This window comes from Nematolebias whitei, chromosome 1 (assembly GCF_014905685.2).
Source record: "Nematolebias whitei isolate Nwh7 chromosome 1, NemWhi1, whole genome shotgun sequence".
NCBI classification, from domain to species: Eukaryota; Metazoa; Chordata; class Actinopteri; order Cyprinodontiformes; family Rivulidae; genus Nematolebias; species Nematolebias whitei.
Genome location: NC_056498.1, coordinates 67,491,163 through 67,516,464, shown reverse-complemented (window position 1 = coordinate 67,516,464; position 25,302 = coordinate 67,491,163). Strand labels below are relative to the sequence as shown.

Below are 25,302 nucleotides of genomic sequence, written 5' to 3'. Positions count from 1 at the left end.
GCTCCAAACCTGAATTATTATACACAAAATTATTTTTGCTTGCTTTGATGAATTTATAGGGATTAATAGGATCGAAACTGTTAAAGCATACATTTGAATACCTGACTAGGTTCAATTTCTGTTGCAAGTTTTTGGACTCAAAGTTCAAGATGCTTTGTTGTTGAAAACAAAACATTTCAAAACACATATTGTACTCATCACTGATACATTAACAAGTCACTGGATGTAAACTTATTAACTTGGGCCTTCACCCAGTACTGTTTTGTTCTATAACTAGTATTTGGTTTCAGACATCTTTGCAACATTTTGCTCAACAGTCACTACATGCACATAGCTGGACAGAACACACAAGAATTACTTTTATTTAAATGGACATTTTATTTTTAAATGATATATCAGCCAAAAATGGTGACAAGACATTTTGTTCCAGAAAAACAGAAATTGTGAAATACTTCAGGGGCTTTCAAAGATATTTGATGCAACAACAACAACAAAAAAAAAAAATAGCAAAATTATTAGGCCGTTGTTTATTTTATTTGAACTGTCTTTTTCAAATAATATAAATGCAGAATTTCTACTTCACTATTCATATACATTTTATTTTTGTTAACTACATATTCTAAAATTAGCTTCTATAATATCAGTTAGGTTTTTAATAATTCACTTTATTCCTTTTCTAAATTGCCCAGTGATCATCCAGAAAGTCTCAACCCACTTCAATAAATGTTGTGCAACATAAGTTATGGGGATCAAAAGTTTCAAGATGAGCTCTTATATTTAGTGAATGTTAAGTTATTTTGTTAACATCTTTGCAAATAGAAAAATAAACTTTAACTGAGTTTAAGCAGCTTGTATATCTCTAAAACATGCATACAGAATCATAAACAATCCTGAGTAGGGATTTTTTTGTGTGTTGTGCACTGCTGCAGCACTTTTCATGGAGTGTGTGGTTTCAGAAATGTTTCCATCGGATGGCAGAGAGGAGGGCATGGATGAAGTAGAGGAGTGTGGTTGCAAAGGCAAAAACCTGAAAACACAAGCAAAAAAACAAGAAATGACCTGTAACGTTCCAAATTAAATATAACATGAGGTTGACTGCTTGGTTGGTTGTGGTTAGATGAATGATTGGAAGTCACAGTTTAAAAGAAGTCAGGCTTGAAAGGGAATAATTACACAATTAGATTAGTCATTTTTAACATTAATATGGATATCAAACAATTCAGAACAATATATTTTTCTGCAAAAACCTGTTAATTTGTAAAATCTTTAAAAGGCTAATGACATTTGCAATGCAACAAACATGTTGTTGAGCTTTAATGTCAGCAAAAGAAAAAAAAAAACTTCAATGTAAGGATCTGACTTTTTTACATTTCATTTATTTATTTTTTTAAGATATAAGCAAGTTGAATAAAATACATGACTTGGCTACCCCGCTCCCTCCTGTATCAGTGCTATGACATGAGTCATGGGCTTCTGATTCTTTCAGAGTGTCACATTCATGTTGATTCAAATGTCTTTCTGACAAACAGAAGCACTGAGGGCAAGATCTGTTTTGTACATAGGAGGAAGCCATGTCCCAACAGCAGGTATTGGGAGTAAACAGTCATGTGGGTGAGTCAGCACTGCCGCAAAACTCATAAATTATTTACATGTTTAGTGCAGTTTATTGGAATAAAATTTCCTAATCATGGAACAAACCCTGGTGAAAACTATGGAATCCCTGCTCTGGAGGATCTTCTAATTAAATAGTTGAATTCTGATTTAAAAAAATGCCACAAACTATTATTTTTCTAACTTTATTGCATTAGGTAACAACAATTTTATATCTAACAAGGTTAAGTCAGGTCATCTGGACAGTTTTTACTTATAAATAATGTCTTGTGAATTCTTAAGAAGAATCTGTCCAGATGACCTGACTTAACCTTGTTAGATTTATCTGGATTATTGAGCATGCATCAGAACAATTATATATATAATTGTTGTAATCAGTCACAATTGCTCTTTTGGATCAAGCAGATAAAAAAGTTATAGAAACATGAGAAAACACTGTGCCATAAGGACTTTGCGGCATCACCTCTGAGTGTTTTTTATACCATGCTGAATTCTCTGAAGCCTGGACCTAATGACAGCTAGTACTCAGCCTGGCTCCGTCGCTTATTGTTGTTGCCAGATTAGCTTTGCAGGTTGGAGTTCTGTCATGAACCATTTTCTTTAATTTCCACCAAAGATGTTCAGATGGATTGAGAGTCGAACTATTTGTGGTCCTTGCCAAAGACATTAACATTGCCTTTTTTAAGGAAAGTTTCCATGCCCTTTGTCCAATGGAAAGTTGCATTATCTTCTTTACAAAGTCCTTTTTGCCAAACATCCTTTCAACTAACGTAATAGGAGACGTGTCAAAATTAAAATATAGACTTTGACATTTTTTTCAAGATGTAAAAATCACTGTGTCCCTCATACCTTTACCTGACATGACACCTTCATTCAGTCAAGATGGCTTTTGTCTGACTTTTTTTGAAACATATAAATCTCTGTTTTTAAAGCAATTGTGTGAGTGATGCCATGATTTTTCACTCTGCTTGATTTAAAAATAAAACAAATTTCGCTGTCCGTCCATCCATCCATCCATCCATCATCCATCCATCCATCCATCCATCCATCTTCAGTTTGTTCCAGAGTCAGGTCACAGGTGCTGCAGTTTGAGCAGACATTTGTTTGCCCAACCACCTCTTCCAGAATTACAATTGTTACAGTTGTTATTACATTATAATTATGTCTATGACCGTTATATTTATTTCTTTTTTTATTGTTTCTTAATGCCAGAAGGCTGGCGTTTTGGAAAATGTTTTGTAGCATGTATGTGATGCATTTTTATACAAAATTAAACAAATGAAAGCACATCCTCCAAAAATTGTGATTCCACAATTGTCGCCAGGGGTTGTAAAAGCTAAGCTAGGCTAATCAACGTGCTGTTGGTTTCAGCTCTGTTCGCTTTTTACATTTTGAATGGTGAAGTTGAGGGAAACGCATAGACTTTTTAAAAACTTCTCTACAAAAAAAGGAGTCAAATTCAATGGAAGAAGTGACATTCTTTCATGAAAAACAAATGAAACACAAACATTGCACTGGGAATAACACAAAAGGTTAAATCATGTCATCTGGACCGGTTTCTTTAAGTAAATGTTTTGTCCCCCATCCAGAGGACTGTGTCAGTCTGCAGCCTGTCAACCAGATATGTCCCATGTAGCCTTCATTGCTGTGTTTCAAGTCAACCTCCTGTTGAAATCTCAGATGCAGGCTTTCAGGCTTTTTTCATCTGGACCAGAAACTGGTCCAGATGACATGATTTAACCTTTTTTGTTATTATCTACCTGGATAATTGAGCTTACAAACCTTTTTTCTAAACTAGTTTGGCCTTGGTTTTCCTCAGGCTGTATTTGTGGGTAGCAAGTTGACCATCCAGCCTAAAACATTTGATTGTTGTATATGATGATTGTTTTGTATGGATGGGCCTTGTTTGCATGTGTTAAAAGTTTACTTCTGAGATTCCAACAGGAGGTTGACTTGAATCACAGCAATGAAGGCTACCTATAGGACAGATCTGGTTGGCAGGCCGCAGACTGATGAAGTCCTCCGGATGGAAGACAAAAGTTTCTCCCTTAAAGAAACTGGTCCAAATGACATGATTTAACCTTTTTTGTTGTTATCTACCTGGATGATTGAACTTAACCTTAATTGCACTAGGAAGTACTTTTGAAATGCAACCTGACTGAAAGTAGCTGCTTAATACTTACCACAGCAGAAATATCAATCTTGTACATTCTTGAATCTATGTGTTTCATTATTAACGTGATGTAAGCCAAATCCACCCCTGCACTGAGGTAGAAGAGCACGGCTAGGAAATGGTAAACAAAGTCCTGCACACACAAAAGAGATTTCACATTCATCAGAGTTCATCACCGTGTTTGGTTTGTTTCATTTCATGCCATTTTTCTTGTCCTCTTACAGCAGCTGCCCAGGCCGAACTGCTCCTATGAGCCCCGACTGCAAAGATGATCATCCAGATGAAGGTCATGACGAAGCAGAAGACGGAGACGAACATCACCCATCCCAGAGGGTTCTGTGGGGCCACATAGGTCGACGCCACCAGAATCCAAACCAGACCACCGAACACCTGCAAGGAAGCAGTAGAGAAATTTTAGTCTATCATGATGAAAAATGTTATGCTGTTTGGAAAAAGAGCACAAACACAAAACTGATATATTGGCTTCAGAACACATTGACTATTTTGTATTTTTTTAAGAACCTGTACGGGATTGTTTTAATTATAGAAGCAACAATCCCTAGATTTACATTTACTATACTTTCTTTTGTCTAAATGACTTGATGCAGTGATGTTACGTCATATTGTTTTTAATTCACAGTAAAATGATCAACATTTGTAACTTGTAAAGAACAAAAAACACATGATAACACTTTTCTTTAAACATTTTCTCAGAAACCTTAGATATTAAAACAGGTTTCACTGCAGATGAAATGTGATCAACACCCAGGTGACAACAAAAACTGCTGATTGAGAGGCCGTCGTCTCTCAAACTATTGACTAAACAAACGCTTCTCTTTCTCGGTCTGGGTATTGTTTAGTGTGCAGGGTTATCCAAGTGTTTTCAAATTTATTTGACCCTGGAATTATTTTCCTTTTTTATTTTATATTATTTTTTTCTTCCGCTGCGTCATACACAATGGATCTCTGTAAAAAAAGCTTTTCATAAAACAAAACTGTGCATACACTGCAATAACCACACCGTCATGTTAAATAATGTAGCATTTAAAAAATGCTGAGCATTGGAAAAGATTTGGAAAACTAATCTGTCTTCTGCTTACATCTAATAAACTAGTAGGTTTTGTGCTTTTATGTAACACGTCAAGTAATCAAAACCATAGTTATTGCCGAGTCTATAAGAACACATTGTTATACTGATTTTTAGAAAATTAATTTAGATAATACATAAAAGTTAGATTTTAAGATTCATCTAACATGTAACACAAACTAAAACTATCACTTCCTTGACAAAATGCATTTCACCCTTGGCCCAAAAATTTAAACAAAGATCTCCCATAATCTGTTGCTTTGAGTGTGTATGTGATGGGGACGATCCTTAGTTACTAGCAAACAAAGCTTGAGCTCAATATCTGTAAAACTGACTACACTAAAGCCATCACTGTGCTTGCTAAAGTATCTGTGGCGAGCATCACCAAATGAATTGATTCCTAAAGGTCATTAGTTGAAGATATATATGAAATGATTAGACTCTGAGAGTTTGATTATAATACATCAAGTGGTTCATGTCTCAAATCTGGTCTCTCTTGTAAATGATTCCTCAAGGCTCAATGGGATTAATCTGTATAAATAAAGGTTGAATGAATGTGATATTTAATCAAAAACAAACAAATACCTACACACACTGGTGGGTACATGATTACCCACCTTTCAAGGCAACTAACCCGTTGAATTACTGTTCTTGCCTTAATTTAAGGGACTATTGAGCATGAACTTTGATGTTCTTGCTCTGATTTAAGCAAGTTACAAATGCTCTATTTTAGGATTTGCAGCCTCAAATCCACTGCACTGTACTGAAACAGGCCACGCCCCATTCAGGAAGTAGATCACACTCCAGCCCCATGAAATGGACTCCAATATAATCAAATGGAGTAAGTATACATTTTAATGAAGTAAAAACTGTGTTGTTTATACCAAATAACTTTCTGAGTTATCATTTTGCCAATACATGTATACTAAATTGTCAGTGTCTGTGTTTTTCAGTAATTATTGTATTAGTCTTTTGTGTTTATTATTGGGTTTATCCCTTTTGGATTTATTTTCTGCGCTGTCCCTCTATGTTTACCTGTGCCATCAGTTCATTTTCTCCTAGTACTTTTCCTGCTCCTCAGTCCTGCCATGCCCAGTCACACCTGTTCCCTGTCTCATTAGCCCAGTTGCTTCCAATCATCTCATCAGCCTCAGTCCTTGTAGTCCCTCAGTTTATCCTCACTCACCAGTTTGCCTGTGTGTGTGTGTGTGTGTGCTTACACCATATCTGGTTCACCATCACATCATGATGTGATGTCACGTGCATCGCAGTATGATAACACTGACGGGAGCTCCGCTTTGACTCGCCCATTTTTTGTTCCGGTTCTTTTTGGTTGATCTTTTTTGTGCCTACACTGCACACCCACGCTACAGATTTGACTGCAACACGCTTTAGGAGTTTGTGTGTTGCTGCCTTGCCATCGTGACATCGTGGTTCAGTCCCCGACCCCCTTCCCTCCTTGGGCTCTGGCTCATGTCATGGCGGCAGTCTCCATGATCCGCCTGCATGGACCGAACTCTACAGAACAGTTTGTTTCTGCAGAGAAACTTTGTTCTGTGTCTGCCAGACCCAGTTCTGGAAGGCAGTTAACGGGACCGCGCTGCTAACAAAACCACATTGCTAACAGTATCATGCTGCTAAAAGAACCTCACCACCAACAGTACCACTCTGATAATAGGACCATGCTGCTGTAGATTTACTTATTTTCCACTTTTGGCCTTTTGTTTTGCATTTTTTGTTATTTCTTGTTGTTGTTGGTGGTTTTTTTTTTTTTTTTTTTTAGAGTCGTGCGGTTCTTCTCGACGAGCATTGCATTGTTGACTTGTGTTGATCTGCATATGACAAAGAAACCTAAACCTGTCTTCTGTAAGTTTTGCAGCCATGCCAGCATTTTTGTTTTAATCAATCAAGATTTCATTCCTCGGTTTTAACTTCCACAACAGTATAGCCTATAAATACTAGAAACCATGTTGGACCTAAAGACAGAAGCAAATAAATGTCAAAAACAAAAGTCATGCATTGGGTCATCAGTCTCCCAGATTCAAAGTTCTTCTTTTAGCTACCATCAAATATTATAATGCAGGTCCCGAATTGTAAAATTTAATGTTTGTTTTTCTTGAAGGCAAATGAGCCGAGACAACTTTGTACAAATTCAGAAGCTTATTCATAGAATTACAGACCTGCCCAGTAACTACTGGTACTTTTATTATAGTAAACAGGAAAGGTAACTGGCATTAAAGAGAAGTGAACTACAGTAATGCTACTATTGGACTTTTTTCAGACAAAAAAGCTCATCTGAATATCATTCTGTAGAATATGCGATGAACATAACTATCACCTACAGTATGTACATATAATTAATAATGATAACTGTAAACTTTCCAACAGATAGCTTACCTTTATGTGTGCTGTTTATTTTATATTATCAAAAATCTGGTAGGTCAAGAAGCATGTGAATGTGAGGAACCTGATCTGCTGAAGAGCCAAAGGTACTGCTTGTGGTTTTTACGTCACAAACGGGGCCACTGTTCTACATACACACTGGGAATGCTCTCTTTCTCCACTACAGTGTGAACAGTTTTTTCTAAATATATATATAGTTTCAGGGGCATCACTCTTTGATGATTTTCATTTGGCATAGTTCTTGTCATCACAAAAGCCTGATCTCAACCAGCGGAAACCATTTTACAACATGACAACCCCATTAATAACATCAGCAGCCTTATTTCCATATTTATAATGAACGTGTATCAGGGTTTGAACCCAGGAATGCAGACTGAACACAGCAGTACAAACTTAAACTGAAAATTGTTGGACTGTACACCTGGATTACTGAGCATGGACTTTGTTAGTAAAAAGTTAAGTTTTATTAACAAAAATAAAAACAGACAGATGTGGTAACAGCTTAAAAACACTCCTGGAATCAAGGGCATGGCATTAAGCGCATATAATGCCACACTGGTGAATGAGGTGAAGCTGAGGGACTAAAAGGACTGGGGCTGGTACGACTGGAAACTAACTTAATGAACCAGGGAACGTTAATGGGTGGGTGCGGCAAGATTGAGGAGTGGGAACTACCTGAGGGAAGGAATGGAATGGTGATAGAAGTAGGCCAAACAGAAAATACCAAAATATCACAACAACACAAACTTTAAAAGGAACTAAATAAACACTGAAAAAGAGAAATCCTGACATTGTGCATGTAACAATGGCTTCGCCTGAAAATAACAGTACAGGTGATATTTAAAGGTGTTTAACGTCTTCTGAATGATTGTGTAATTACTGTATACAAGAAGTTTCACCTTGGTGACCTACAGAATGGAAGAAGTTTACATAAAAACATGCTAGCGTTGTGAATTTATTTATTTTTATTTTTTACCCAGAACACAACTGCTTTTTTTTAAAGATGTTTTGTTACCTTAACATTAACAAAAAGCAAAAAAGTATATATATAAAAGTAAAATACAAATACAATTTTCTAATAATTTATAATCAACATTATTTTTCTTAGATGTTTGTATACTGTTATTTTTTTTTATACTTTATAGTATTGCTATTTTGGATGTAACTGGGACTTTGAGTACACATGTTCGTTCCACGTCATGTACCACATGTGATGCGAATGACAGTAAAGTCTCCTTGAATCCTTGAAAAATGAAAAGAGTGACGTGTAACAGAAATTCTAACTCAAGTCTATTTACAAAAATGTTCTAATGGAGTCGTCACCACATCCTCGGTTACTGTATGTCAGCTATTGTCATTTCTTTCCTTTGTTTCTTTATTTTTACGCCCTGAACTCAAAACACATGCAGATAAAGTGTAATCTGACTTCAGGAAATAAAAAGACGTAGGGGTGAGCATGTGTAAAACTTCAGTTTAATCTAAAGCAAGTAAAAGAAAACCTGACACAGACGGTAAACTCAGACACAACCTTCAAACTGTAAATTAAACTGTTTTCTACCATGAGCTACACGAGCAGTTTTCAATGTTTTAATCCTTCATGGAGAAGAACGATGGGAGCGACGGCCACATTCTTTCTTAGATTCGTCACAGAGACACAATATGACTGAAATATGAGATGTAAAGGGATGGGGTTACTCCTCCCTTGTGGACATTTTCCTTTGTCTTCTCAATTTATAAAAGCATACCACAGTTTTGATCAAAATGATCTTTGACTATTGCTTTGTTCAAATGACAAATATAAAAAAAAGTTTAAACGTGACTACAGATTTTCCTCACGAGCAAGTAGAACAATATATTTTTATGTAAAAATAAAATACTTTACACATATTTAGGTTATTTTACATTTAAGTTTCTAAAATACAGAGCTGATAATATTAAATTATTTTTTGGCTTTTCATATACCGGTATATACTGTATATACATATACTGTGTATATATATATATATATATATATATATATATATATATGGTATAAATAGACAAAATCTAGTCAGTTTTATCATATTCGTTCAAAATAAAGCGATTTCTACATCAGGAACTTAAAGTAGTCATTTTACTGACTCACCAGTTCAGGCAAGTAAAATATATCTGGAAACGTGGTGCAGATCTCCAGTCCGCTGGGCAGGGTCCCCATGGACTGAGCAGTGGTAGCAGCCATCTCTGCCTCTTCCTTCGGCTGGATCAACAGTGAGCGAGCGAGCTGCCCTGTCTGTCTCCTCTGGACTAACGGAGCAGCTACAGGTGGAACTGACCCTTATAGGAAAGCCAGGTGAGCAGACAAACCCGTTCAGCTATTGTGTGTGTGAGAGATCCCTTCCCACAACAGCTCCTTGCTCCATTACAAAGCAGACACACCCTCCTTACAACACCCGGGGGCTGCCCAGTGTTTAATGTGAGCTGGTGATGTGTGACAGGCTTTAGAAGCAAGCAGAGGAGGAATCGTGTGACCTTGGGCTACAAAAATCTCTCTAATATGAACATCAATGCCATTGAGTTAAAAAATAAAATAAACAGCTCGGTGAGTTTCCAAGTAGGCGATGACCCGCACTTTAGAAGCTGAGCACCTGCTGCCTCTATTCATCACATTATTATATTCATGAGTCATTTTAACTTGAGTTTGGTACAGAAGAAAGATGAATAAGTGAGTAAGTGTGGTTAGCTATAACCTCACAAACCCAAGCTTTCATTTAGAAATTGTAAAAGGCATGTTTTGAAATTATTAATGGATCCTATGGCTGGTTTGCATTTGATAACATCTCAACTGTATCGAAAATCATATAGCTAAAGGGGAGCTACAAAACGGCTCCAAGCCCAAGATATATATATATATATATATATATAAATATAGATATATATAGATATAGATATATCTATATATATCTTTGCTGAAATCAGGTCTCTCTTGTAAATGAGTCTTCGAGGCTCATTGAGATTTACCTGTCTAAATAAAGGTTGAATGAAAAAAAAAAAAAAAATATATATATATATATATATATATATATATATATATATAATGTATGGTTTGTTTATTTCTTAAAGATATGCTAAAATAGTTTTAAACTGTTTGACTTTAATTAGTGTCTTCAAGCTTCCTATCAGCCAGTTTTATATTGAGCAAATATACCACTGTGTAGGTTAGCGTCATTGTGTGCTTCACATTGAATATATAGAGAAAGCGAAGCCGAGCCCATCTGTGGCGCTCAGAAGTTTATGGATCTCCATGTAAAGGCTAAAGTCAATGTCCGAGCAGTGTCATGTCCCTGTGACAACAGCTGCCAATTTGATTAAAACAAAAGTTTCATGTGACTGTAGCCGACCTGCCAGGGTGTGGGAATAAAAGGAAAGGCAACTGCAGGTTGATCAGAACCAAGTGTAGATGGTAAAAAAGCTGAGGAAACACCAAAGGACAACGTAGCTCACCATCTGATTGCACCATCCCTCGCATTTTGAATCAGAAGAGAAGACCCAGGAGATCTCTACAATTGACCAAATGTGGGAATCTGTGTTTTTGTTCTGTCATTTCTTTAGATCCTTGTGTTTCCTGCTCTGCCCAGTGTTTCTCTTCCTCATTGTCAGTTCCTGTCTCCAACCCTAATCACCCCAGGTGTTCGACATTTTGTCTTGCCAACTTCCTTATAAATTCATTGTCTCTGTGTTCCTCCTTTGTCCGTGGATTGTGCTTCCTAGCCTGTCGTGTCTGTTCCTCCATCATTTTCCCCATCTCGTCATTCATGTAAGTTTTGCTGCCCCGTCAGCTTTTTGTTTTGTTTTTTGTTTAAATAAATACTAGCTTTATTTTTACCGGAGTCTCCCGTGTCTGCCTGCACATGGGTTCAACACTAAACAACAGAAGACGTCACCTTAAAAGGGGAAAAGTAAGATAGAAATTCACCCAACTGTGTCATGACAAGCCCCGAAGATTCTGGGACTGATGAGACAGAACTGGAGCATTTTGAGCCATCTCATCAGTTGTGATCTTTGATTATCAGAGAAGGGTATCCATAAACTTGTCAGCATCTGTAGTTCTCACAGCACCAAGAGCTGATACGAGTTCTTTTAAGTCTGTAAGTCTGTCTTTTTGAATGTCCAGAGGACCAGATTTAACTTTTTTAGATTTTTCTACCTGGATTATTGAGCATGCATCAGGATATTTTAAGTCTGTAGTTCTCAAATTGTCGTACAAGTACCAGTGGTATTCAGGATTCTTCTTGTGGTACTTGGAATATATGTTGGTATCAATTATGTTAAAAACGAATATAAGCTTGCAATATTGTATAACAATGTTTGTGGTAATATGCGGGGTATTGGTAAAAAATACAAATATGTGGTATTGGTAAAAAATACAAATATGTATCACTGTTTATGTACTTATTCTATTCAAGGATTCAAGGATTTTTTTATTGTCATACTAGCTCTCTCTCTCTCTCTCTCTCTCTCTCTCTCTCTATATATATATATATATATATATATATATATATATATATATATATATTTATATATATATATATAAAGTATATTATATGGGGGCCGAGATGGTGTAGGGGCAGCTGACTCGGGACCCTAAGTCTCGATGCCTGGTCATTGTACATCTCATAGTGTCTCTGAGCAGGACACATTATCCCCAGTTGCTCTCCAGGCACCTTCCATAGCTGCCCACTGCTCCACCTGGTGGTGAATGGGTTAAGTGCAGAGAGCAAATTTTGCCATTGTATTGGAACGTATAATGATAACAATACACATACATTATTTTTATTATTAAAATTTAAAAAATGTAAGATGAAGCTGAATTAAGTGCAGCTCGCGTTCAGCAGTCTGGCAGCTGCAGGGACGAAACTGTTTCTGAGCCTGGTGGTCTTGCTCTGAATGCTCTTCAGCTGCCTGCTTGAGGGGAGGAGCTGGAACAGACTGTGTGCAGGATGAGTGGAGTCCTTCATGATGCAGAGCATCCTCCTGCATCGTGAAGTGTAGAGGTCCGCGGTGGTGGGAAGGCTGCTCCCCACAGCCTTCTGTGCAGTCTTAACCACCCTCTGCAGAGCCAGCCTCTCAGCAGCAGTGCAGCTGCCATGCCACACGGGGATGCAGGTGCAGAGAACTCTCTCCACCACACAGCGATAGAAGCTCCTCAGGACAAAGCTCCCAAATCCAGCTCTCTTCAGCTCCCTGAGGAAGTAGAGATGCTGGTGGGCCTTCTTGACCACACAGGAAGTGTGTTGGCTCTCCAGGTGAGGTCACTGGATATATGCACCCCCAGGTATCTGTAGCAGGAGACCACCTCTACAGCTGCTCCTCCGATGTGTAGGGGATGAAGAAGATCCTTGTCCCTTCTGAAATCCACCACTATCTCCTTGGTCTTCTTCTCATTGATGCAAAGATTATTGTCTCTGCACCACCGCACCAGATGTTCCACCTCCTCTCTGTATTTAGACTCGTCATTGTTCGTGATGCATCCCACTACTGCTGTGTTGTCTGCAAACTTCATTATATGGCAGCTGGGGTGTCTAGCCGAGCAGACATATGTCAGTAGAGTGAACAGGAGGGGGCTCAGCACGCAGCTCTGGGGCAACCCAGTGCTGAAGGTGATGGAGGAGGAGACGACATTGTGGATCCTGACAGTCTGAGGTCTGTTGGTCAGGAAGTCCAGAATCCCGTACCCCAGTGTGGGACTCAGTCCAAGAAAGGAGAGCTTCTGCACCAGAGTCGGGGATGATGGTGTTGAAGGCCGATAAATGCCATTCTTTCAGGGCGTCGTGGATTTTCTCATTACAAACAATTCATCCACAACTTCTGACCTGTGTTTAGGAGGTCATCAAGGTGTTTGTTATGGAAAGGTGACCTTGTTTTTAGTGTACTAGTGGAAAATTGATGCACAAACAACACTTAGATATTCACTTTATTTATTTTGTGTCAAAGACTTCAAACTCACCCAAAATGTGAAATCATTGAACTATTTACAATCAAGAATTTCAAAGATGAATTAATTTTATTGATAACATTATTTGACAAACATACAGAAATAACAAGACAGTTAAATTGAAAATAATAAAAAAGATAATTTGTGATTGTTTTGTCTAAACAAAAAAAAAATAGACAGAAGACAGGTTATCTCATTCCCCATCAAGTTTTAAAATGGATTGAAGTGTTTTAAATATTTCACAATTAAATCTTTCATGTATAATTTGCAACATGTTTACTGCAAGTTGGCACTAATTTAATTTTTTTTGTGTGTAATTAATTTTAAAAAATGCGAACAGGTGAATCATGATATTATTGTTATTTTTTATTTTATTTTTTTATCAGTTTCCCTAAAGCATTTGACCAAATATCAATCTAAAGATTTAGGATCTTATTTCTCAAAATGTTGTCATGTTTTTTGTAAAACGATACGTAAAATTAGTTTGTATTTTTATCTGTAATAAAATCTAGCTTTGAACATTTCAGTAACGTCATCCTGGTCCAAAAAAAAAACCCAATTCTGTTTTCTCGTTGTTGTGACGATCAACTTGATGAAAACGTGACGCAGGAAAAAAATACAAAAATTATTGTGGTTTTTTTTCTTCTTCTTTGGGTAAACTGATCTGTGCAACCAAGTTATTTTCACAGAATCTAAACTGGAATTTAGAACGTGGTTAAAACTCACTTTGCACCAGCCGATACTGATAACTGAGCTTGAACGTTGACACTATCACCTCACATTCACTGATTGTTGTTGTCGGTTTCAACAAGAAAGCGGACATGACGTCTGACTTCGCATTAGGATTCCCACCATTCACAACTCGTTTTCACATTATCTTACTGAAATTAAATAAAAAAGGGTGACACAAAAATAAATCAGCACGTGTTCACTAAGGAAACTGTGTGTGTGTGCTTCATTGTGTTGTAGGGTTGCTGTTGTGTTTAGGCCCGTTTCCATCGAATGGCAGAAAAGATGGCGTGAAGGAAGTAGAGAAGCGTGGCCACGTGTGACATCACCTGCAAACATCCACAGAGCAGATCAATGAAGAATCACCAGAGTTCAAATACGTTTTGAAACAACACTAAGAAGTGACTAAATGAGTGCAGGAGACTTTTCTGCTCTTATGATGTTTTCAAAGATTTTTATTATCTTATCTGGTCTTCCTCAGCTGAGGTTAAACTTTCCTTTTAATAAAAGTTTAAAGTAGTTAGAAAAAGCTGGAGTGACCCTGAGCTGTAATGCATTTTTACTGTTATTTTATTCTGTTTAAATTTTACTTCACTTAACTCGAATTAAGATTAAAAAAAAATAGGCTGGACTGTAATCAGATTTGAAGTGAACCTATTTACTTTTTCTGCATGATTTTGAAGATGACTTCTGTTGTGATTTGTTGCTATAGAAGGAAGTCATGCTATAACATTTATTCGATTCAGTTTATTTATATAGAGCCAAGTCACAATGGAAGGGCACTGAACAGAAACATTCATATACATAAAAAGTAATTTAATAACACTATTTATCTGAGGAGCAGACTGCTTTGAGTTTAACTTTCATTTCTCATCTTGAGCAAGTATGAAGGCGACAGTGGAAAGGAAAAACTCCCTGATGAAGAAACCTTTAGCAGAACCAGGCTCAGGACAAGTGGCCATCTGCTTCGACCAGCTGGGTTTGAGAGGAACAGATACACAATGGCAGGTCAAGAATCACATGTTAAGATAGAAATAATGTTGAATGAGGTCTATTCAATTTTAACAATTCATTTAAGAAAATTAAGTCAATTTGTCCTCCTGTAGTCTAAGTCTATAGCAGCATAAGTCAACCCTAACTATAGGATTTATCAAAAAGAAAAGTCTTAAGCCCAGTCTTAAAACTGGACAATGTGTCAGCCTTAGGGACAGAAACTGGAAGTTGGTTCCACAAGAGAGGAGCCTGATAACTGGAAGATCTTCCTGTCAGTCTGCTTTTGGAAGCTATAGGAACCACAAGTAAGCCTGCCATCTGAGAGCAAAATGAATACTATAGTTTGATCTGTTCAGTTCTGCTCAATTCATTTCATTCAAAAGAGGACAGGTTTCATATTTAATTAGGCCAAATAATAAAATAAATCAACTGAAATGGTAAGAAGAGCTTACTATATGCTAAAGATACAAGCTAAGCTTTTAAAAATAAAAATCACAGCATCAGTAACTTCTACGAAATTTGAATTAACGTTTATCTGTGCCTCCTCATCATGCTTCAGCCTCCACAGCTTTTAAAAAGACAAATGTGTTTCTTTGACCTACATTTTCTAATTCTTTTACAAAGTTCAATAAGGAGATTAAACTTAGTTTTGGATGTAAAAACATTATGGTTATTTTAAAACAAGCGAATATGTTACATTTCATTTTTTATATTCCTTAAAATCAAAACTTTTTTTTTTTCTGATTGAAGCAACACTTTTTATTCTGTCTTTTTTCATGATTTTTTTTTTTTTTTAGTTTATTCACCTATTTGAAATATCACTTTTCATATGCTTGTGAATTAGAAAGATTATGAGGTCATTTAATTCAGTTAGTTTACTACTTTATATGCTTAAAAACACAAAGAACTGTACAGAATGCAGACAAAACAGATGTTTTTCTATGTGATAGAGAATTAAACATTAACAAAATACTATAGTCTGATAAGCTTCTAAAAGAAAATGTGCAAGTTATTATAACCTGTACAGTGTTTAATGTTTCTGTTAAAGTCACTTAAAAAATTTAAGTTCACACTATGACTTTTTGAGTTATCTTGGTAAAAGAAGACTTTGAGTTAAATGATAGAAGTCGCCTGGAAATAACTAGTCTCACTTTCTGTTTGTGTGTTTTAACGTACCACTGCAGAAATGTCCAATCTGTAGATTTTAAGGATGTCAAATGTCGGCAAATTAAGCCCATAGACGAAGGTGATATAGGCTAAATCCACTGAGGCGCTGAGGTAGAAAACCACCGCCAAGAAATGAAAACCTGCATCCTGCAAAAGGAGAGATGGGGTGGGAGGAGGAGGGATCAATCACAGAGAAGAAAACGTGTCAATCATCTGATAATCAGAGAAGTGAAACAACTTTAATTAATAGAATGATTGATATTTACTGATGTCACACATTTTAACTGGAACAACTGTTGTTTCTGTAGTGGCTGTGGGCGGGGCTCCACTCTTTGTCCACAGACATGAAAACGATTCTTTATTATCAAGTGTTAGTTTAATGAGAACATATTTCTGCAAACATTAATGGTTGAAGAAAATTGACAAATTAAAGTTTCAGTCAAATGAGAGCAATCGAACTCCGTCAAACTGCGTGGCTTCTTAGGAAAATGAAAGAAGAGATGCTCGAAAAGTTGATGTACTGTTGAGCAAAAGCCATTACATAAACTCGTGCAATTATACGTAAGCACTTTTTGTTGTTTTTCTAATCTGACTATGATCCGCTAAAACTGTCTTTGCTAAATCATACTTCACTGCTTTGTTGCCTACGGGTAAATTTCAATCTGCAAAAAGTTGCTTTTTGTTTTTATTCTTTGCTTTTTCTCTTCATCGAGTGAGTTTTAGACAGAACTAAATAAAATGTGATTTCAAGTTTTCATAACAGAAAAATAACATTTTACTAGAAAAAAAAAAGATTAATTTATTTTTGGTTTTCTCACAAAGTTGTGTTTCTGCCACATCAAAGACACTGATGCATTTTTATGTCATGGTTTCACCCATCCATCCATCCATCCATCCATCCATCCATCCATCCAACCATCCAATCATCCACCCAACATCCAACCATCCATCCAACAATCCAATCATCCATCCAACCATCCAATCATCTATCCAGTCATCCATCCAACCATCCAATCATCCATTCAGTCATCCATCCAATCATCCATCCAACCATCCATCCATCCAACCATCCATTCATCTATCCATCCAACCATCAATCCATCCATCCATTCAACAATCCATCCAACCATCAATCCATCCATTCAACCATCCATCCAACCATCCAATCATCCATCCAACCATCCATCCAACCATCAATCCATCCATCCATTCAACCATCCATCTCTCCAGTTGGTTAATCAGTGAATGGTGTGTGTATCTAACCACAGCAGGCCAGATGCTGCTCTGATTGCCACCACAGACGAAGATGAAGAACCACAGAGTCGTCCCGACAAAGCAGAAGACCGATACAAACATCACCCAGCCCAGCGGGTTGGCCGGTTCCACTCGAGTCGACGCCACGAGGATCCAAACCAAACCTCCAATGACCTGCCGAGTCAAACAGCAGACAGGAAGAGACACTGATGAGCACGGTGCACTTAAAGGTTTAGAGTAGAGCAAAGCTAAAATATTGAATCACCTTTCTTTCGTTTTTATTGTAATTTATTTATTTTAGAAATTTGATGCTTTGGAGGGTCAAAAACATCACAAAACCATGCCAGTATAAGACCATTAATATGCAATATATTACATATATCTGTAAATATTGCAAATAATGGAAATTTTCACAATATTAAAAAATAATGATTCCAAAGCCGCCACCTACTCTATCAAAAGGGGAAAATTCAACAGCAGGTCCAAATTTTATTCACTAATCAAATCAGGTTCTGAACAATGTATGCTCAGTTTCACATTTCCTAAAGTGCAGCCTGCACATTTTTAATCCGTTTCTAACTTGTCTAAATATAAGGATGTATTGGATATGTATAATAATTTAAATAAGCACACATAAATACAAAAAAACAGTCACTTTTTGGTTCATTGTCTCAGTTTTTCCTCTCCTCCTTTGAAAATCTTGAGAGTTTTCAAAACTTAACGAGCTTCCAGAGTTTCTTACATCAGAAGAGCGATTATGGTGCAGCTCTGTAGGCATTTGCAATTAATTTAGTGTAATTTTTGTGTAATGCTGATTGCAACACAAAGTGTTGACTCATTACTTAGTGTTGTTTGTGACGAGCTGTTTGGGAGCTTTAGATTAGGCTCTTTTGGGAGACAAAGTGTCCATCATATCGTTTTTGTAGTGATGGGAATTCCAGCTTTTTTCTGGGATCTGGATAGTTTTGCCGACCTCAACAAAACAAAATCTGGTTCTTTCTTTCTGGTGAGCTGAGCAAACTAACAGAAAATGACCAAATTCCCATCACGTCTTTCTTGTAAATTCAAAGTGAGTTGTCACTGGTCCTCCATTCAGATCCCGTTATCGGTCGTTTGCATTCCTTGCTGTCCAAACCATGACAAGTCAAAATAACTTTACTAAACATGTGTTTTTGTGTCATTTATTTTATTGTAAGTGGAAGTAGCTTTCTATTTTCAGGTCTTTAATTCAGTCATTCCATGAGCAAACACCATTTTAAAGCCTGAATGATCCACTCATCAAGTTAAGCTTGGCAACAAACATGCAGTCTGTCAGAAAAGAATGTGCCGTACACTAAATTAATGTGTCCACAATTTTTTTTTTACCTTATTGCACACGCTTTTGTACCATGAATACTAATTTTCAACCTTAAGCATCTTTGAAGTTTTTTTTTCTAATCTTCCATTTTAAAAATAATTTACAACTTACAGAAATGGTTTATGGTTTTGGAAGCCTGTATTTTTGCTGAGAAAGGATTGCATGAGAATCAAAATAAAATTACATGAGCTTGAACTAAATTACTAAATGCATTCTTTAAGTTTTAGTAAAAGTCATAGGCAGTATTGTAACTGGTCATCAAATGGTTCAGGAGAGCAAAGACTGGTGTCGTCTGTGTGTCTATCTGTGACCCTTCGTGTTAAAATTGTTTTGTTTATTATTAATTAACTTTACCTTCAAGTTCACATCTCTTTCTAAAACTAAATTAACTCATAGGGTAGAGCCATGAAACATAAAATCTATACATATGACAGATTTGAAAGAGGAAACAAGTACAATTCAACAAGGAAATAGGGAACAGAGCAAACAGACTGTGACTGTGGAAACATTACTTTGCATAAACACCACAGCTATAGCATGTCAGCAAATATTACTGTAAGCCATATTGTTACTTCATCCTATTAGACCTTTTTGTCCAAATTAATAATAAACATATCACAAAAAGTGAAGTAATTTGACTAATCATTTGTTTGTTGTAAGAAAGCTTCTGGACAATAGATCTTATATAAAATGGTAAGCCTCTATTTCCCTTTAAAATTGCCACATTTGTGGATAGAGCATCAGAGTTGGGTATGTGCACCGCGCCCGTGCAAAACTCGTCAAATGTTTTCTGCCACTGCCAAACAGCTGATTCTGCTACTGGCTCCTGTTCTGACTAACTGGGACCCCATGGGGCGACAGTCAGGTGCCTGCGTCGTCTCTGATTTTCAGCACCTGTGTGCAACCAATGGCAATCAAATATCTCCACAGTCTGTGTCTGAACCCTATCCACCGAGATGATAATGTGCACCCCCACAGAGTGGGATTTATCAGAGACCACATCCAGAATTAAGGAGTGGGAAGATGTGATGGCCTGCCTGCAGTCCTGATCTAAGTCTTATTGAACTCTTGTCGGATCAGACTGGGCATGTTGTTCGTTCCCGAGTAACCAACACAACCACAATGGCTGACTTGTGACAAATGGTTGAATAATGGCATGCCGTCCTACAGCAGTGTGTGACCAAGCTGGTGAGTGATATGAAGAGGATGTACCAGGCTGTTGTGGCTGTGTATGGTTCTTCCACGTGCTACTGAGGCCCATGTTACTTAAATCAATACATTGTTAAATTGCATTTATCTTGTTTCTTCACACGTCAATCCAATAAACACCAAAAGAAACAACAGCTGTTTGCCATTGGCAGAGAGAATGTGGCAAGTTTTTAATGGGCACAACCCTCATACTCAACCCACAAATTTGTTTACCTAACAAATGTGGCACCATAAATTGGGAAATAAACAGGTTGTCTTTTATGAGTATACAATTTATTGCCAAGAAGCATTGTTCCAATAAGGAAAAAAAATCAAGCAAACACAAATTTCCTTAATTTTTGTGTTGTTTTGGTCCAAAATGGGCTGCTTTTATAGACCAGTAAATTTCTTCCTTAATGCTCGTTTTATCAAAAGCTCTTTGTCACATAGCTCTGAAATGTTTGACGTTTGTTCCCATGGCAACTGTAATAGATTCAAACTACATCCAAGTCAGAAGAGTTACTTCAAAACCTTTTAGTGAGGCAGGTCCAGCTCACTGATGACTCATATCTAGAGAACAAGCCGCCTCCTGCCAAAACAAGGTTTCCTTTGGAAGTGCAACAACATGTGGGGGAGTTCTCTGGATTTCAACAATTGTTTGACAGGGATAGTTTTTACTGCTACAGCATGGCTTGAAAAATGTATTGTCCGTTTATTATTGATCCAATAAATAATTTGCCCAAACAGAAGTTGTCAACAGACATTTTTAGCGCAGCCAGTGTTTCCAAGTCAAAGAATGGTAAACTTTTTGTGAGTGTGTGTGTTTTATTATTATAGATAAGAGTTCACAGTAAGGTTTCAGCTGGTGTGTTTTTTCTCCTTTATTGTGCTCATAAATTGGTGTTTGTTCTCCCTGAAAGGAATGCATCTTCTTTGTATTTCAACCTTGTAAGAAAAAAAAAACAATGTTAAAGAAAGACGCTATAGTTGTTCTTTTTGTCGATGTTTCTTAACATTTTCAACGTGTGCTTTTTTTTTTTATTATTATGAAAAGATGTATTTTCTCTCATAGTTTGTGGGCAAACTTTTCCCATTTTTGTTTATTAGTGGTGCAGAGGTTAGAGAAGGCGAACCTGTGATTGGAAGATTGCCGACTCAACTACCCAAACCAATAACATCAAAATGTGGGTGGAATAGATGAAAACACCCCCAACTGTCTCCTGTTTGTCCCACCCTGGGCCCTTGAGCAACGCCCTTAACCCCCACCATGCTCACCCAGGCGCCCTAGATGGCAGCTCTGCTCCACACAGAGGGCTGTGGTAGCTCGGTGGTTGTGTCAGGAAGGGCATCTGGCGTAAACAGCCCCCCCCAAAAAAAACAAACAAAAAAAACACTATTGCCAATTCTTCATGCAAGTTAGCTTGGTGTGGCGACCCCTGAAGAAAGGATTAGCCAAAAAGAAAATAAAAGTTTATTGGACAAAAAATAAATGTGTAATAAACAACCTCAACAAATTTGGTCAAAATATCTCAAAGGGCCGTCTTTTACGTTCCACAAACAACAAAATGGACGTTGGGAGGGGTTTGGGGACAGAGGCAACAACTGTTGAGCAAAAGGTCCAAGTTCAAGCGATGCACCAACCAATTAAGTTTTAAATTTTACTTTGAAAACAGACTAAATGATTTACAAGAACACACATATAACACTTTGAATTTCTTCTTCTGAGTTAGCAGGATGAAACTTCTACCTCGGCCTGAAGCACAAGACTTGAGACATAAACAAACGGGGTTTAGAAGAAATTGTTCTTTTTTTTTTTTTTTTTTTTTCCAAAAAAAAGTAGATTTTCAGTAGATTTCCACTTCTGAGCTGCAGATCGTTTCATGAAAACAAGCAAACCACGCGAACTGATGACTGGTTTAGATTTACACCTCGCTCTGCAACCATATCTGTGTGCCACAGGTGTTTTTCCACCTGTGTCACAAAGATTTAATCGTCCATTTTCCCAGTAAAAAAAGAACAGCAAAAAAAAAAAAAAAAAAAAATTGCATTTAATGAAAGGACCTGAGATCCCATTACTGGTTTTTAAAAATTCAGGGGGTTTTTTTCACAATGGACTCTCTTTAGGTTTTAAAAACTTTGTATTATCAGTTTCTCGCTACTGTCTCAGCTTTGTAAACAAGACTCCAATCAATTAAACTGCAGGACGTATGTGTTTAAAATATACTGTATATCTTTATGGACATTTCTGTTCTGGTCAGCTCCATCATTTAGAAATATCACTAAAATAAGCTTGATGTAGATTTTCATCATAACAACAAAGTGGACAAATACTAAGTTTTGTGGAATGTACATCTCAGGTGTGTTAGTTTCCACAGATATACACAGTTGTAATATTAAGTCATTTCAAAACTGTGTCATGTACGATAAGTAAAAAAAAAAGAAAAAAAGGATAATCCTGTTTTGTTGCTAAAAAACAATTTTGGCTGTTGTTATCCCGTTTACGAGGAAACAAATCCACAAAAATAAAGTTCACACTGTCAGTGTAAATGTAGAAATGTCATCTTGTTATCTTTGGCCAACAAGCGTTAATTTACAAAGACAAAAAGAGCAAATTGAGAGTTTGTATGAGATGCTCTTTGGTGATTAATATCTGTTGAGCTTGACTCAGTCAACCCCATCACCTTCATTCTTCACAGTTGACTGGATGGACATTTAGGTTTGTGTGGACTGGTCTCATCAAATACTGGGTCCTGCTCAACTAAAAACAAAAATGAGGGATTCTTATCTCAATGGAGACTTTTGTGGACAAGGTTTAGGAGGAAAGCAAAGAAAGAAAACATGATCAAAGTGAGCAATTAGACAAATGTGTAGAAGCTGAAAAAAAATTAACTCTTATAAGGTGGAAGATTACATTAGCAAATAATTTATTGTAAAAAAAAAAGACAAGAAACTCACAAACTCGGGGATAAAGAAGAGGTCTGGAAAGGTGATGAAGACCCTGCTGCCTGTTGGCAGAACATCACCTGAGGTGGTGGAAGCCATAGTCCAAAATTCTGCACGAGTATGCAGGTGAGATGATCTGCAGAGTGAGATGCAAAAACAGTGGTATTCTGTTTTAAAGGGGCGTCTTTCTTTCCTGTTCTCTCCTTGAGCACCTCCCTCTGTTTCTCCTCCGCTCCACCTCTCCATCCAGCCCCAAACGACCTGTTTGACGGGGGCTTTTTGGCTTTTGTTTGCGCAGTGGGAGGATGATCTCTGGTTCTCGGTCGTGTTGTGTTTGAGTGCTTCTGTGTGCAGGTTTTTATGTGCGGGCCCTCGTGTGTTTGTGCATGTGGCACTAAAAACGGCAACAAGCGTGTTTACATGCACACAAAAAGGTGACTGTTAAGCAAGACGTACACTTTTAATCCATTCAAGTAACGAGAACTGGTGTTGTTAGAATTTCTTTTATGCCACCGTCTATGATTTAATATTGGGTTTGCGTTAGTTTTATTTAGTTCTGTGTTGCATTTTAATGGTTGTGCTTGAAATTTTGTGGATTTGGTTTGGATGGAAACTTATTGAAGAGATAACTATAAGATACGGTGGTCATTTTTACACTTTAAACAGTAGGAGGTCACAAATTTCGCTCCGCTCTTGGCTGTAAAACAGGACACACTGCAGATTGACACTAAGCAATCGTGTCTTTAATGACGTGTGTTTTGCCAGCAGGAGGAAGGTTCCAGCTACCAGAAGCAAGACCATAAACAAACAGTGCTTCTTTTCTGAAAGGTCTAATCAAGATATGAAACTTTGTCTAAGGAATAAACAGGAAAAAGATTGTCTTAAAGCAGAAAATCCAAAACTGATTATTCCACTGAATGTATGAGTTCTTAGTGAGCTGTTTAAAATGTTTATTTTCCATTTTAATGTTTAACTCAAGGGATGTGTGTCACCTGCCGTCCTGCATGCATCCTACATCCATCTTGCATCCATCCGTTATCTTTTACCCACTTCTTCCTTTTTGGGTTGCAGCGGTCATCGGTGCCCATATCCAACAATCACTGTGCGAGAGGTGGGGGACACCCTGGACAGGTCCAAGTCCCTCACAGGGACACATAGAGACAAATGAGACAAACAACCATTCACTCTCTCACTCACACCTAGTGACAATTCAGAGTTACCAATCAGTCTAACATGCATGTTTTTGGTCTGTGGGAGGAAACAGGAGTACCCAGACAAAACCCACGCATGCACGGAGAGAACATGCAAACTCCACCCAGGAAGGCCCCTGGATCGAGATTTGAACCGGGAACCTGCTCGCTGAGAGGCAGCAGCTCTACCAACTGATCCACCGTGCCGCCTACTAGCTTGCATGTTAAGGTTAAAAACAAAAATCTGTCACAACCTGTTAGTGCTCAGAGTATGTGTCAGGGATGACTCTCAGCTACTTCCACTCAAAGCTTTAGCTCAGTATCAGAAAATTCCACTCAGTTATATTTGTGTACATTAATGTTGATTAACTGGCAGCCATCTTGATCTTCACTGACTCCAAAAATTAATCAGTTGTAGATGTACATCCTGTGATTACAAGTTGAGCGTTTCATTAAAATCAGTCAATAGTGTATGAGATATTTTGCTAACAAACAGACACACTTATACACAGACAATATAATGTTATTTTCATGGTGGTAGTCGATAATTACTCCTAAAGTCTTGTAGGTCAAGAGATTATTTTAAACTAAAAGTTCCTCTGGTTTATGGAACATCTGTTAAGTTTTAGGATGTGTGGAGCATTAAGCTGCTGTTAAAAGCAGATTGATGCAGCAGCATGCAGAATAAACCTTGATGTTTCTGGAATAACTGAGTACCATCTTCATGATTTTAGAAATTGCTCTAAATAGCTTAAAAAACTAAGTGTCAGTACTTCCACGTAAATTCATTTCATTTCATCAAAGTCAACTTATATTCTCATACAGTTCATCCTCATTTGCATTTCTTGTTACTTGTAACATTTGCATCATTCACAAATTTTTGACAAAAACTGCTATAAGTCTGTCACTTCTCATGAAAAATGACTTTAGTTTAAAACTGACATTAAGGCGGTGAATGAAACGCATTCCTTCAAGGATTTCTAATCCTTTTATTTCATGATAATGCAACCAATTTTGTTAAAGGTGCTAACCGTAATACAGTTAATCAAGCTTAAATAAGCTGTACTCATCTCACAAAATGTCATTTGAAAGTGATACTGCCGGGTGTGAGAAAGGTGCAGTTTAATTAAGGAACTGCTGTAAACACTTAATCATTTAAAGTCATGCTTGTCTAAAGTGCTGAGTCATACAAGCTCTGCTAAATGTCTCATTTGCAACAAATTTCTAGGTGGACGA

At 37.2% G+C, this 25,302-nt stretch overlaps 2 protein-coding genes across 2 annotated transcripts; both read right to left on the bottom strand.

Annotated features, from left to right (window-relative positions):
- Positions 1-489: 489 nt before the first annotated feature.
- LOC119419622 (myelin and lymphocyte protein-like) lies at positions 490-9,592 on the bottom strand. The gene is made up of 4 exons (XM_037686978.1): positions 9,400-9,592; positions 4,007-4,174; positions 3,795-3,917; positions 490-1,027 (listed from the first exon to the last, which is right to left on the bottom strand). The coding sequence occupies exons 1-4, from the start codon at positions 9,490-9,492 to the stop codon at positions 953-955; spliced, it is 459 nt and encodes a 152-aa protein (XP_037542906.1). The 5' UTR covers positions 9,493-9,592; the 3' UTR covers positions 490-952.
- A 3,998-nt stretch (positions 9,593-13,590) lies between these two features.
- LOC119419611 (myelin and lymphocyte protein) lies at positions 13,591-23,019 on the bottom strand. The gene is made up of 4 exons (XM_037686967.1): positions 22,889-23,019; positions 17,398-17,562; positions 16,144-16,281; positions 13,591-14,303 (listed from the first exon to the last, which is right to left on the bottom strand). Exons 1-4 carry the CDS (start codon positions 22,973-22,975, stop codon positions 14,229-14,231), a joined length of 465 nt encoding a protein of 154 aa, XP_037542895.1. The 5' UTR covers positions 22,976-23,019; the 3' UTR covers positions 13,591-14,228.
- Positions 23,020-25,302: the final 2,283 nt, after the last annotated feature.

What these genes read in the sequence shown, in the direction of transcription:
- LOC119419622 (XM_037686978.1), bottom strand. Translation starts at nt 9,492, where the DNA reads ATGGCTGCTACCACTGCTCAGTCCATGGGGACCCTGCCCAGCGGACTG. An exon ending in TATTTTACTTGCCTGAACTG is followed by an intron (nt 4,175 to 9,399) that starts GTGAGTCAGTAA and finishes GCTTCCTTGCAG; the next exon opens with GTGTTCGGTGGTCTGGTTTG. An exon ending in GTTCGGCCTGGGCAGCTGCT is followed by an intron (nt 3,918 to 4,006) that starts GTAAGAGGACAA and finishes TTGTGTGTGCAG; the next exon opens with GACTTTGTTTACCATTTCCT.
- LOC119419611 (XM_037686967.1), bottom strand. Translation starts at nt 22,975, where the DNA reads ATGGCTTCCACCACCTCAGGTGATGTTCTGCCAACAGGCAGCAGGGTC. An exon ending in TCTTCTTTATCCCCGAGTTT is followed by an intron (nt 17,563 to 22,888) that starts GTGAGTTTCTTG and finishes TTGACTCGGCAG; the next exon opens with GTCATTGGAGGTTTGGTTTG. An exon ending in GCAGCATCTGGCCTGCTGTG is followed by an intron (nt 16,282 to 17,397) that starts GTTAGATACACA and finishes CTCCTTTTGCAG; the next exon opens with GATGCAGGTTTTCATTTCTT.